General features: G+C 39.5%; 2 protein-coding genes and 1 pseudogene across 5 annotated transcripts in view; 1 reads left to right on the top strand and 2 right to left on the bottom strand.

Annotated features, from left to right (window-relative positions):
- The window catches only part of XPOT (exportin for tRNA), a 134,639-nt gene that overhangs the window by 23,851 nt on the left and 95,591 nt on the right, over positions 1-15,197 (top strand). The window lies entirely within an intron of this gene.
- Positions 8,006-13,677, bottom strand: LOC115858766 (uncharacterized protein C12orf56). Its single transcript, XM_030866950.2, has 4 exons — positions 13,560-13,677; positions 11,392-11,466; positions 11,004-11,078; positions 8,006-8,189 (listed from the first exon to the last, which is right to left on the bottom strand). The coding sequence occupies exons 1-4, from the start codon at positions 13,575-13,577 to the stop codon at positions 8,007-8,009; spliced, it is 351 nt and encodes a 116-aa protein (XP_030722810.2). The 5' UTR covers positions 13,578-13,677; the 3' UTR covers position 8,006.
- LOC132597984 (uncharacterized protein C12orf56-like) overlaps positions 13,636-15,197 on the bottom strand; it is a 51,359-nt pseudogene continuing 49,797 nt past the window's right edge.

Below are 15,197 nucleotides of genomic sequence, written 5' to 3'. Positions count from 1 at the left end.
TGAGTCTGCTGTGATGTGGCGACTGCAGCTGGTGCTCCTGTCTGTGGGCTCCTTCTGCATGTTTCTTTAGCACATCCTTCACCCAACACAGAAGAGGCACTTTGCGCCAGGCACTATTCCAGGCGTTGGGGTATAGTACTCAATAAGACAAATGAGGGCCAGACCCTCATAGAGCTTACATTCTTAAATTGTTACATTGCAAAGAATACGTAACAAATACACTATAAGGTGATGTAGGTGGGTGGGATGCTACTTGGGAGTGATCAGAGAAGCCCTCTTTGAAGTGATTTTTTTTTTTTTTTTTTTTGCGGTATGTGGACCTCTCACTGTTGTGACCTCTCCCGTTGCGGAGCACAGGCTCCGGAAGGGCGGGCTCAGCGGCCATGGCTCACAGGCCCAGCCGCTCTGCGGCATGCGGGAATCTTCCCGGATCGGGGCACGAACCCGTGTCCCCTGCATCGGCAGGCGGACTCTCAACCACTGCGCCACCAGGGAAGCCCTGAAGTGACATTTGAAGTTGTGGGGGAAAAGCATTTGCTAGTCAAATGTCCAGGGCTTGAACAACTTGGAGATTTGAAGGAAAACCACAAAGGCCGGTTTGTTTAGGGAGCAGCGAGTGAGAAGAGTGATTGGATTAGGTCACAGAGGTAGTCAGAGGCCAGGTCATGAAGGTCCCTGAAAGCCATGGTAAGGACTTTGGATTTCATCTTGGGTAATGGGAAGAAAAGGGAAGGTTTTAAGTCATCAGTTGCATTGATTTCCTTGTTCAAAAGAACAGTCCACTCTCCTTTTTGAGAAACGATTGTAGGGGTCAAGGGTGAAAGCAGGGTGACTAAATAGTTTATTGTAGTAGGTGATGGAGGTTTGGACATGAGTAGTAGTAACTATGGGAAGTCAGTAGATTACTCATATATTTTGAAGGAATTTCCAATAAGCACTGTTGACGGATTGCGTTTGGAGAATGGAGAAAACACAGAGGTCTCCCAACTGTCTCTTTTGAGTAGTAGCGTGAATGAAGTACAATTCACTGAGGAGGAGGAGACTGGTGGAAGAACAGATTTCTTTATTTTGGGGGAAGGCAAGGAAGAAAATTTTAAATTACATTTGAGCATGTTTAATTATATTATGCCCACTCAATAATTTGTAATTGAACTATATGATTTAAGGTTCACCCAAATCTGTGCAAGAATAAGCCACATTATAACAAAGTGCCATGCTATCTGGGAAATTAGAATTAATGACGTGTATTTAAAGTATAAGTTCTTAAAGCAAGTTAGTGTTTCTGTTAGGATAATTGCTACCATTTATTGAGGGGATTTTATTTGTTTGAACCATATGAAATTACAGATATTGACAATTTTGAACTTGAAAATGGCAATGCCATATGGTTTGTCTCTGTATTTACTGGCCATAGAACTATTTATTTATATATAAGTGAATGAATATTCACAAAACCCTTAAGATAGGCTTTCATTAACATATGATTGATAAAATGGAAGTTCTGAGTTACATAACCTGCCAAAAGTCTGATGACAAGTAAGTAGGCAGGCAAGAATCAAAACAAGGTCTTTCTGACATAGCATCTGGACTCTTGGTCACAAAGTTACACCACCCAGATTTTCAGCCAGAGGCATGCTGCCTTCCCCTAAATGTGAAAAGCTTCAGATCCAAAAGACAGATATACAGACACAGAGTGCTTGGTCTGATGGGATGAAAAATTGCTGACTGTCGCCCTCCTATAGAGAGCCAAATCCAAGTGGACCTTACAAGTCAGTATTGCATTTTAGAAGTAAATACAATGAACAAAGAGAAATCAGACAGTGAGTTAACACTATTAAAGGTTGCTCAAAAATTCCCATCAAATTCATTTCTTCAAGAAATTTCCAGCTTCTCTTCCACATTTATCACCTAATGTCTCTACTATACAAAAACATTAAATATAAAACAAGTGATTCTAACCTCAGAAAAAATATAATGCCGCTAGCTGGAGCATATTACCAGTCAACAAGCTGTGACCACTTTTATCAACTGCCTTATAGCACATTTAATACCATACTCTCAAGCATCTCTGTACAGTATGAAAAGTGGTACTACCAGTGAGGGAGAGTCAGTATGGAAATAAGTAAAATATGTTATCAATTATAGGGACTTCAAGCTTTTCCCTCTTTACATAGTTTCTAGGTTATCTATATTTCAGTAAAATGAAGAAACTCTTCATATATTTATTCTAACAGTACCTGTGAATCAATTAGGAACTCGATAAGGACAGAATGGCTATGTCTGTTTGATTAGTTAGTAATTAACTATTTAAATCTAAGGTGAAAAAGAAGTTTACAGGACTGAAAAGATTTCTGTCCACTCGTGGGAAGAATATTTCCCACATAGCTCTTGCATTGAGAATGTCAGTTAGAGTCAGTGGTCCTTGGTGGTGAGCAGTAGAAATAGTCACTTAATTAAATCACACTCCTGCTAATATAAAATTGAATTTTCAGTTTAATAGTGAAATGAATCTGTTCTTCAGTAATGTATGGATTAGGGGCTGAGTATAGTAGCTATTCCCCAAATTGGTCCAAAAAATAAGGGTAGTACTTATAAATCTCTAAGTTCTCAGCCAGCTTTGATAGTATTTTAATAATAATAAGTACTGCATCCTTACTACTTCCACATGCCATGCTATGTGCTTTATCAACATCTTTTCATTTAAATCTAACAACCCTATGAGATAGGTTATACCCTTGTTTTGACCAAAACTTAGAGATGTTAAGTAACTTCCCAAGGTCCAGTAGTGCAGAGTTGGGATCTAAACTCAGCTCTTTGACCTCAAAACCCCTGTATATATAATGGTAGAGCTAATTACTATGACTTCACTCTTAGTGGGAGTGGTCAATGGCAATCCTTGTATTATAAAGGTGGCCAGAGTCCAGAATCTTGAACCCAACCTGAGAACTGGCTGTGTGTGGTGGTCCTTTTGGTGATCCTTCTTATTCTTCAGAAGTTACATACATGGGCTTCCCTGGTGGCACCGTGGTTGAGAGTCCGCCTGCCAATGCAGGAGACACGGTTTCATGCCCCGGTCCGGGAAGATCCCACATGCCACGGAGCAGCTAGGCCCGTGAGCCATGGCCGCTGAGCCTGCACGTCCGGAGCCTGTGCTCCGCAACGGGAGAGGCCACAACAGTGAGAGGCCCGCGTACCGCAAAAAAAAAAAAAAAAAAAAAGTTACATATGTGATTTTCATATTCAAAGTTTTTCTACAATTAGTTTCCCTGAAAAATAATTATTTTGTGGTCTAAATCAATATTTAGTCAATCAAATGTGTCTGATCACTAATAGAGATGGATTATTTAGTAATTTTCTTGGCTTTGGCAATAATGCAAAAAACACATAGTAGGAAAGAATTGTGGCAGGATACCCCTTCAAAGTATTAATTTCTGGGTGTTCCCTCTTCTCCCAGACTGTGTAAATGATTAGCCATGTGTCATAAGAAAATTAAGACAACAAATGTTCAACCATTAGCTTTCAAAAAAGCTACTGACTAAGCCCTACATGGAAAGATTGAGGTACATTCGGATAGAGTTTTTGCTCCCAGAGATGAGATAAAGTATGCTTTCAGAGTGAAGGGAACCGTGGGAGAGGAGAAGCAACGTGGACAAGAAGGCCCATGGGAAAGAGACCCCAAGTTCTCTCCAGAGCCTCACTGCTACTTGCTCAGAGCTAGGGCACTGCCTAGAAGCTGAGGCAGAGCTGAGTTGGTCCTCTCGTCATTCTGCAGGCTCCACATTCACCAGTAGTCAGCCCACTGTCCATCGTTCGTCCAGTTTCAAGTGCTGCTTGCCTTTGTCTTGAGAATCTTCTTCTGATTAACCATCCCTTGGGAATAATCCCTCGTCTAACAGCCCAGGACACTCATAAACACCAGTTTGCTCCCCTTTCTGTCCCCAGATTAGAAAGTAGAAGACTTATAGTCCCGGATGGGTAACAGTGCAGAAGCCTTGGACACTTTCTAGAGCAATGCTGATGACAGCCAGAGGGAAATGTTTAGTCCAAAGAAAGCAGGATTGTTGAAATCAATGTGAAATCATCCACTGAGCCAGGGTGCACAGGACTACACTACCCCATTACAGAGTGTTAAGAAGTGTCTCATCACAGGCAGAGAATGTTAGAGTTGGAAGAAAACTTGGAGAACATCTAGCCTTACCCTTCCACATAGCAGAGGAGGCCCCGAAAGGAGACCTGACTTTTTCCAGGTCAAACAGCAGATTAGTGGCTTAGCCAGAACCAGAAATAAGATGTCCTGAGTGAGTTTAATTCTCTCTCCACTGAACAGCACAGGCAGTTCTGGCTTGGGAGCTCTTTCTTTGGTGGTGGATTTTTCTCTGATCCTCCCTTAAGTTGTAAGTTGAATGGAGGACCCAGTTCCTAAGTTCTTAAAACCCCAAATTCAGTAGCTCCACAGGGATGCCAAAGTTAAGGTTTTTGTTGGATTAAATTAGCTTATTACCATAAGATATAGTGAAGACATTTTTTAAACAACTGGAAGAGCCTTAACTGCTAATAGACAGTTTCTCTTTCATAGAAACTGTACAACACTGTTCACATTAGCCCCCAGGTGCCTGAAACAGAGTGGCAGAATGCATTCAGTGCTGTTGAAGAAAATCCAAGCTTCTTTCCCCATGGTAAATGAGGAACTGACCTTCCTTATAGCTATGCCTGTATTCTTCTGCTTGTTCTTCCATGAATACTTACGTCACTAGAATTTTTACAGGTGGAAAAGGAGGGCAGCATCCTATTGCCCAGCATTTCTCTAATGTGATCACTTTGTAATTTATACTCCCCACAATTTATCTTTGGATATTTCAGTGGCTTCATGCCACTCACCATTATTAGACAACAAAACTCATCAGCCTGCACTTTCTACATTTGCTCTTCCTGGGTTTCTGTTTCCTTTATGTCTTTAGAAACTTTTTCTTTTAGAAGAACGCTAGTCTTTCACCCCACTTTATGTATGTCAGTGTATTTAAACAGTTTCTTTTTTGTAGCAGATTAAAAACTTTAAACACTTCTCTTAGAGAGGTATTGATGGAACCTTCAAATAAAATCTTTGTTTATAGGACACAGGAATAGCTGGATATTAAATCAAAAAATGTTTCTCATAAATATTAAGTTGACTCCCAATTCACATTTTACACTCTTATTAACATTTCACACATTGTTTCTGTTCAACCAATTTCAGAACTTCATGAAAAAGTTGAGTGGTAGGTTGGGTAATAGGGTAACATAATGGGAGCCTTTTTTCCAAGGCTGGCATGTGAATAAAGTACCTGCAAATCATAAAACGAAACAAAATAGAGAGCTTTAAAAGCAAGACTTTTCACACTGGTCACAGTACGTACACACTTACTGGCGTAGCATTGTTGGTTGTGGGAGTCTAACCTGCAGCATTTTTAGCCCTCCAATCTCCCCCATTTGTGACCTAGAAGACCTCTGATATGTATACCTTTCAGCTCATTGAAGCACTTTGCTTCAGCAAAGCGAATTGCATTAATAATGTATCAGTTATCAAAGCATTAATAAGGAAGCCAGGACTGTCCTCACCACAGGGTGAGCTGAGGCTCCTGCCTCTTGTTTTCTCAGGCTGTACATAGCAGGGAGTTGAAATGAGTCAAGCTAGGGTGACCACTAGGGCCAAATCAAGAGGGAAGAGGAGAGTTCGTCCCCACGGCCTCAGTAAGAGTACAGTTGACCCTTGAACAACATGGGTTTGATCTGCATGGGTCCACTTATACTTGGATTTTTTTCAATACAATACAAAATACAATACAATACAAAATATATGTCTAGAACATCGTGAGCAAGACTTATAGAAATATGTGTTAATATGTGTTAGTAATATGTGTTAATAAAATATGTGTTAATAAACTTTATGTTATCGGAATGGCTTCTGGTCAGCAATAGGCTATTAGTAGTTAAATTTGGGTGGAGTCAAAAGTTATATGTGGATTTTCAACTGCATGGGGGTTGGCGCCCCTAACCACAACATTGTTCAAGGGGCAACTGTATAGCAAAGGCCAGGGAAGAGACAAAAGTAAGAAAATCTTTAGCCAGCCTCTCGGATGGCTTAAAAGATTAGTTGTCAACCCTGGATGCACATTGGAATCACCCGGACAGTTCATTTTAAATGTCAATGCCGAGGCGCAACCCCAGACAAACTGAACAGAACTTCTACACGTGAGACCTGGGTATCAGTATTTTTTAATAGTCCCTCTACTGATTTCTATGCAGGGCAGGTTGAAAGTCACTTGTGTAAAAACAAGGATCACAAACCTAAATGCCCACAGATAACATAGTAGGAGGAACGGTAAGAGTAAGGACAGAGAGAGGAGACAGTGGCAAACTAAACAGTGCATGATCTACCTAAGAAGGTAGCTGCTTTTGAACCCTGACCAACTATTGTCATGTAGGCATGTGACACTATTTTCGCCATTGTTCTGATTTTTAAATGTGCATAACTATTTTTTAAAAATTCGTTTGTGTGATCCATGCTACAACATGGATGAACCTTGAAAACATCATGCTAAGTGGAAGAAGCCAGACACAGAGGCCATATGTTGTATGATTATATTTGTATGAAATGTCTAGAATAGGCAAATCCACAGAGACAGAAAGTAGATTAGTGGTTGCCAGGGCCTGGGGTGTGACTGCTTCATGGGTAACAGCTTTCTTTGAGAGTGATGAAAATGTTTGGCAATTAGATAGGGGTGATGGTTGCACAACATTGTGAAATGTATTAAAAGCCACTGAGTTGCACACTTTAAAATGTTGAAAATGGTGAATTTCATGCTATATGAATTTTACCTCAAAAAAAGTGAGGAAAAAATGGGGTTGCGTGCACCACCTCAGAGTGGGCCCAACAAAACTCTTTTATGGGAGCCAGAGTGGAACCTATGGTGTAAAACCACATGGAGGAAAAACAGGATCCACAGTTGGACTGTAACATTTTTTTTTTTTTTTTTGCGGTTCACGGGCCTCTCACTGTTGTGGCCTCTCCGTTGTGGAGCACAGACTCCGGACGCGCAGGCCCAGTGGCCATGGCTCACGGGCCTAGCCGCTCTGCGGCATGTGGGATCTTCCCGGACCGGGGCATGAACCTGTGTCTCCTGCATCAGCAGGCGGACTCTTAACCACTGCGCCACCAGGGAAGCCCTGTAACATTTTTTAAAGCAAATCTTTAGGCCATAATATATGCCTCCACATCCTTGTATGTCTCCATCGAAACTGGTAGCAAAGCTATGCCTGCTGCACCCTTTTCATCTTAAGTTAGACACAACCTAGGGTTTTTTTCCTTGATAGGTGCTAAGGCAGGGGTGTATGGCTAAGTGCATTTGGTTTTGGCAGCATATAAATAGAAGTAGGAACCCCCGAGGTGCAGGACAAGCTGACTAATGAAACAAAGGCTTGCTAATGTTCTTTCTTACTATTTTGTTATGGAGAGTAAGAGAGGGGTAAATGAAACAAACAAACCAAAAAATCCCTAATAACTGCATTCATCATTCCTTCTTTATCAATAGTTTTTCTCTCCCAGTGACTCAGTTAATTCACAACCCATAATACATTGCCTCCTTCAGTAGGGTTGGTTACTTTCCATTACTCACAGCATGTTAAAATCATTAACATGATTCTGTGAGATAGATGCTTGTTGAAATCAAGACAATGAGGGAGAAACAGTTCTTCAGAGAGAGGTTTGATGAAAAGACTAGTGAACTAGCCTTTTTTGGCCTGGGAATGTGCTTCAAGTGGCAATGGTTCTTAGAGCACCACCCGCCCCCCTCCCCCAAATCCTACCTTACCACAGTAAGGTAACTATTTTATCAAAGTAAGATATTATTAAAAACAAAAATTAGAATTTCCCTTTGTCACTTAATCTTCTAAATATTGGGCAGTGTTGTAGTTTTGCATGAAAATCAGAAATGAGTGGATTTTACTGCAGATAAGATTCCGACTTTTTCTTACCTGAATTCTTCTCTGTAGTCATTCCTAATATACTCAGCTAAAGTCTTGCTGTACTGCAGGCAGCTCTTGAGGATGTAAAACTGCTGGTGTAACAGAACTGCTTGGCCAGGACTTAGCAGCTGAAATGAAGCTGAAAGCCCCTTCACCACTCGTTTCACAATTCTGGCCACAAAAGTAATCTAGACAAGGAGAATGCAGTTACACGTAGGCTGCATGACACCTGTAAGAGCACCTACTTCAGCTGGAATCTCAACTATAAATTTAGGCTGAGGTCCTCACCACCCTTACACCAATGCCCTTGCATTGTGCTATTTCTTATTGAAATGGTACTCAGAGAGCACCAGACCATAGACCAACTGGGCTTACCAATTGCCCCCCTACAGGCAGGGTCAGAACTAGTACTGACTGTCAAAGAAGTTTGGCTCCAAAGTGGAAGGAGAGCATTGGAAGTATAAATTTAGGCTACTGTAAAAAAACAGAAAGGAAAGCTAGTGCTCTTTCAGGCTCTAGTAAGCAGGTCATTCTGGATGCCCCTTAAATTAGTACCAATAAATGTGGCCTTTTCTGTTGATGTTGCTACAGACCATTCCTAAGTAGGGCAGGTGATTTGAAGTGAGGTTTCCGCAATTCAGATCCATTTACACATATTGACTAGGTATTGTGTCGGGCAAACGCAGATTGAGGTCAGAGAGTCTGGAGCAGGGAAACAAAGCAATGGCCATATGGGGATTAAATTTTTAATTTCTTTAGCATCTTGCTCCGCCCAAGTAAGAGAATCAGCCAGCACTGACTGGGATGGTGTATTCAATGATCCCAACAGGTTCCTTGCTTGCAAGTTTCTCTAAAGTGGTCTATTTCTATCCAGACTCTTTAGAAATGGGTTAATACCAAAGCTTTAAACAGTGTTAGTGGTCCTTTTGCCATCTTTCATCCTGACATACTTTATGGTCACAGTCTGGGCTCATAATCAACTCAGTTCCTTTGGTGAACCAACCCTAGAGGTTGATAAGGAAACTTTCCTGTTGCTTGTAGTTTTTAGGACCCCGTCTGGAACCACCGCACAGAAAAAGGAAGGGTTTTGCATCTTGCACATAAGAGCTTCTGGGCTGGGAATGACTATAACTGTACAGCACTCTGAAGTGGGCCCGAGATTGGTTGGGGTCTATGTGCTGCTAAAGGAGCCAAGTTCTTGGGTTCAGTCTCTGTATAAGGTAATTGGCTGTACTACTGACAAGTGTACCCTCTGCCTCCAGCCAAGTTTTTGGAAACATATGTCACAGAGATCTGGCAAGATAATCTAGATTCCCTAGGACAGACTCAACATCGCTCTAGAAAAATACCTCAAAGCAGAAAATCACTGATGGTTAAGAGAGGCATCTTCATATATGGAAAGAGAACATAATACCACGTGTCAAATCCTCCATTAGCAACGAAAATTTAGTTTGGGTTACTACCTTTTGAAAAGTTTTCCATTTAAATCTATGTTGATTGAATAGACAAATACATGAATGAATAAAGGGAAAGGAAGTTTGGGGACATGAAAAGAGATTAGGGGATAAAGCCTTTATTAGAATTAATTCAGCAGATATTTTATTTAGCATCTATTGTGTGCCTAGCACAACAGACATAGCTCCTACCCTTACTGGTACCTGGAGTCTGTTTGGGGAGAAAGACATTGTATCAATCATGATAGACTAAGTTATGCTGTGGTAACAGATCTCACAAAACGTCAATGCTTTGCTTAATACAACAAAGGTTTATTATTTGCTCACACTGTATGTCCCTTAAGGGTCAGTAGGGGGTTCTGCTCATTGTAGTCACTCAGGACCATATGGAGTGTTGCCAGTCACCAGGCCAGAGGAAAAAGGAAGCCAGGGAAGCATGCACTGGCTCCTAAACCTTTGCGCAAGAAGTGACGTAGGTTACTTCTGCTCAGATTCCATTGGCCAAAGCAAAAACAGAGAGCTACCTAATTTCAAGTGGGAAAGGATGTACGCTCCTACTACGTGCCTGGAAGGAGAGAGAGCCAGAATATTTGTGGACACTAATGGCTACCACAAGAAAGAACCAAATAATAACACAAACACATGTGACTTGCAACAGTGACAAGTTCTAGGAAGAAAAGGAAGAAGACACCATGCTATGATTGTGTGTCCATAATGGGGGAATCTTACCTAGTCAGAGGTGAGAGAATCATCCCCCCCACCCTGCACCAGGAAGGGGCACTGAGGCCTGAAGGACAAGTAGGGGTTAACTAGGTGGAAAAGGGAGGGGAAAGCGTTTGAGGAGGGCAGACCGAGGGAATGGTAAAGATCCTGTGACGGAGTTGGGGGTGTTGGGGGTGAGCAGTGGGTATGAGACCGACATGGAAGAGTGAGGCAACTGATGAGGCTGTAGGGTCATAATATGTACAGCCTTGTCGGCCATATTAAGAAGTTTAGTCTTTATTTGTTATATCTTTCTTTATTACGAGAGATTTAAAGCAAGGGATGACATAATCAGATTTTTATTTTGCATTGGTTCCTCTGACTGTAGTCCGGTGAGAAGATAGGACAGACCATGTAGATGCAATTATAGTGCCAAGGAGAGAGATGGTGATATTACAGACCAGGATGGTGGCTGCCAGGGCAGAGTGGCCAGAGTATTAAAAGTGTTATATTCGTACTTGCCAACTCACACTCAGTGTTTAAGATAAATGTTCATTTTTTTCACTTAATTATACAGCCAGTATTTTAATATTCTGTTTTCTGCATATATCTTAGGGCTTTTCATTAAATAAAGATCACGTTTAAGATGTCATTTCAGTACCTTAAACATTCAGGCCCCAAATATAAAAACATTTTATTTTGGTTAATAAAATCATCAAATTTACATTTTCTTCTGTTTTATAAACTTGACTACTTACAGAGAAATTTTGTTTTATTAATTAAGCACAAGAGCATCTGTTTCATTAGCCTTGAGTGGTAGTTTTGTTTCTGCTTCTAGGTACTTACTATGGGAGGACGACTTTGTAGAAAGAACATCATCCAGCTAATAGCAAACTTTGATGACCCCCATCCAAGATTTCCCTAAAAGATTCAAGGAAATAAACAAGTTATATTCATGAAGTTCAAGTTTTAAAAAGATACCTAAAAAGATATTCATTCTCAAATACATTTTATCCTGATTAATCAAATCTTTAAAATCAGTATTTAGGAAAATAAGCTAGATGAACACTTAAGAGCAAAAGCAGTAATATCATTTAAATCAACCAATTTTGGAGATTATCTCTAATACAAACATTTTTAAGGTATATTATTAATCATATAATATATATATATCATATGATAGTCATGACATATATAATAATCACACAATATAGTATGTATAATAAAAACGTACCTGCTGAAAGACAAGAAGTATCTCATATAAAAGTGCTGTAGCTCTATCTGTATATTCCAGGATAAGCTTCTGTAACTAGAATTTTAAATAGTAATCAATGCAATATCATTGGCAGAGCCAGAAAATGATCATTTCTCCTGGTTCTCTTTAAGTATTTATAAAAGAATTTATGATCAACAAAAAATATTAGTGTGGTTAATTTTCTTGTTCTGTTTGATTCAGTCATTCTCAAAAAAGTGGCTCTCATAAAATGAGTGCACATTTAATAATGGCTAAGAAAGTAGGTCAGGGAAAGAAGATACAAGGTCCTACAGAATACTAACACAAAAAAAATTGCACACTTAATTTGCAAAATCATTCAGATCAGCAACCCTGCTTCCTTTCAAGAATGTAGAAATTTGCTCCCCAGAGTTAAAGTGGGAGATCCTCTGGGGAATTTAGTCTTATGCCCATCTTGAAGGATAACTCCTTCTGTGGTATGGGTAAGTATAGGGTTAGAGACATTTTGTTGCTGTTGTTCTCAAGAAATCCAAACAGTTGGTGAAGCTGTCTTCTAGCCCATAGGCCACTTGGTGCATGAGAAAGAACTGTGTCTGCAGGCATGCTACAGGCCAACACATTTTCCCTAGCGGTATTCTTTGCAAGGAAGAGCTCTATTTTGAAATCTCCCACTCTATTAGACCTTGGAACCAGAATTTATATGATTTGCTCATGGCTTCACTAATAGCCCAGGTGCAAAAGGTCAGCAGATCCAAAAACAGGAAATTCAGACCTATCTATACTGCCCACTAAATATTTTCATATGGAAATATCAAAGGCAAATCAAATAAACTAATCCAAAACCAAGCTCATTATTTCCCCTTTAAACCTACTCTTCTTGTTGTAATTCTTATCTGTCACCCAGGCCAGAATCTAGAAGTCATCTAATCTTAACTCTTTATCTTCCCATCAACTTATCAACTCAGTTTCCTAAAAATTTCTGGAATCTTCCCTCTTCACAACTACTATCCCTTTTTTTCATTTATTTATTCAACAAACATGCATCAGACACTGTACTAGTTGGAGTACTGTACTGTACTAATGGAGAGTAACAAGAGACATGGTTCCTGCCCTCATGGAACATACAATCTAGTGGGGAACAGACATCAGTCTAATAATCACATAAATTGCATAGTTACAAACTGAGACAAGGGCTCTGAAAGAAAAACACAAGAAGGTAGGAGAGCTCTAAAAAGAAAGCCTAGTTTTGTTTAGGGGTCAAGGAAGGCTTCCTTCTTGCCCATATCATCCCTCACCTGAACTACAGCACTAGCTTCTTAACACCTCTGTCTGTCAGTCTTGCTTCCATCCTCCTCTTTCATCCCTAATTCCCTCACTCCACTGTTGATATTGGTATCATAGACGCTCTGTATACAGTCTGCTATAACACATTGATGTTATATTTGACTAACGTCTGTCTATCCAACTCAACTCTAAACTAATGAGGGCAGAGATTGTGTCTATTTTGCTTCTCGTTTGGACCCCACTGCCTAGCACACTGTTTAGCTCATAACAGATGCTCAATAAATATTTATTGAATGAATGAGTGAATTTAAGAGTTTGCTAAAACATAACTCTGATTGTATGTTCAACAACTATGAAATCATGTCCCATCCTTTAAAGAAACTCTGTGTTGGCCTACTCAAAAAAAACTAATAATAACCTGATTTATTCTCTCAGAATAAGTGCATTATAGGCACTTTGATATGTCTAATGTTTTAGTAAAACTTTAGAAAAATAACTAACTAAGTTTGCACTACTTAGATAGGTAAGGAAATGGTAAACTAAGGCAAGAACGTTAATCCTAAAATCTCTAAGACAGTGCTTTTTTACCCGTTAGACCCTTGCTGTGGAATTATATATGTAAATATTTTATATAGAGACAAATATAAACAGATTTATCTAATGTATAAAGAATAATAATTTTTCTTAGTATGTATACTCTAAAACATATAAAATGGATATAATAGTAATATTGACAGAATAGCTATCTAAATTTTGAGATTAATAATAACGTATTTACTCTTTGATTTAATTATCTTTCTATACTCTACGATGTCAAGGTCCACATAGAAGAACCCAGGACCCCTATGTATTGTAGTTAGTCTATTCCAAAATTCTCCTCTCACCTCAGCATCAAAAGACATCTCAACTAAAGCTGAATCAGCCACCAACTGGATGTCAAACACAGGACAAGATTTTGGAATCTGAGGCTCGCTAATTAAAATTACCAAGAGGTTAAATAGTGTTTCCCTGAAAAAAAAATAAAGGCTGTTAATGAGAAAAGTTAAAAAAAAAAATAGCAGTGACACTAAGTTTGCAGAAACTGAGTGTAATTATACTTACAGGTATGAAGCATTGCAGACCATTCTTTTTTTTAATTGAGGTATAGTTGATTTACAATATTATATTTGTTTCAGGTATACAATATAGTGATTCAAAAATTTTATAGATTATACTCCATTTATAGTTATTATAAAATATTGGCTATATTCCCCATTTTGTACAATATATCCTTATAGCTTATTTATTTATTTATTTATTTATTTATTTTGCGGTACGCGGGCCTCTCACTGCTGTGGCCTCTCCCGTTGTGGAGCACAGGCTCCGGACGCGCAGGCTCAGCGGCCATGGCTCACGGGCCCAGCCGCTCCGCGGCATGTGGGATCTTCCCGGACCGGGGCACGAACCCATGTCCCCTGCATCGGCAGGTGGACTCTCAACCACTGCGCCACCAGGGAAGCCTGCTTATTTGTTTTATATGTAGTAGTTTGCCCTCTTAATTCCCTATGTCTGTCTTGCCCCTTTCCCTTCCCTCTGCCCACTGGTAAGCACTAGTTTGTTCTCTATATCTGTGAGTCTGTTTCTTTTTTGTCAGATTCATTAGTTTTATTTTTTAGATTCCACATATAAGTGATATCACAGTGTTTGTCTTTCACTGTTTGACTTATTTCACTAAGTGTAACACCCTCCAGGTCCATTCATGTTGTTGCAAATGGCAAAATTTTATTCTTTTTTAGAGCTGAGTACTATTCCATTGTGTGTGTGTGTGTGTGTGTGTGTATATACACACACACACATATATATACACACACACTACATCTTCTTTATCCATTCATCTGTTAATGGACACCAAGGTTGCATCCATATTTTGGCAATTATAAATAATGCTGCTGTGAACATTGGAGTGCATGTATCTTTTCAAATTAGTGTTTCTCATTTTGTTTAGATATATACCCAGGAGTTGGGCAATTCCAGTTAGAATTGCTGGATCGTATTGTAATTCTATTTTTAATTTTTTGAGAAACCTCCATACTGTTTTCCATAGTGGCTGCACCAATTTACATTCCTACCAACAGTGTACAAGAGTTCCCTTTTTTCCACATCCTCACCAACATTTGTATTTGTGGTCTTTTTGATGATAGTCATTCTGGCAGATGTGAGGTGCTATCTCATTGTGGTTTTGATTTGCATTTCTCTGATGACTAGTGATGTCGAGCCTGTTTCATGTGCCTGTTTGCCATCTGTATATCTTCTTCGAATAAATGTCTTTTCAGGTCTTCTGCCCATTTTTTAATCGGGTTGTTTGGGGGTTTTTTTGCACTGAGTTGTATGAGTTGTTATATATTTTGGATATTAATCTTTTATCAGTCATATCATTTGCAAATATTTTCTCCCATTCAGTAGGTTGTCTTTTCGTCTTGTCAATGGTTTCCTTTGCTGTGCAAAAGCTTTTAAGTTTAATTAGGTCCCATTTGTTCATTTTT

Source organism: Globicephala melas, chromosome 10, assembly GCF_963455315.2.
Source record: "Globicephala melas chromosome 10, mGloMel1.2, whole genome shotgun sequence".
Classification (NCBI taxonomy): Eukaryota; Metazoa; Chordata; class Mammalia; order Artiodactyla; family Delphinidae; genus Globicephala; species Globicephala melas.
The sequence above is the reverse complement of the archived record's forward strand: the minus strand, read 5'-3'. Positions and strand labels throughout refer to the sequence as shown.

Coding starts and splice junctions, on each gene's coding strand:
- LOC115858766 (XM_030866950.2), bottom strand. Junction 11,079..11,391: donor TACTTCTTGTCTTTCAGCAG/GTACGTTTTTAT, acceptor TGAATCTTTTAG/GGAAATCTTGGATGGGGGTC. Junction 8,190..11,003: donor TACAAAGTCGTCCTCCCATA/GTAAGTACCTAG, acceptor CTCCTTGTCTAG/ATTACTTTTGTGGCCAGAAT.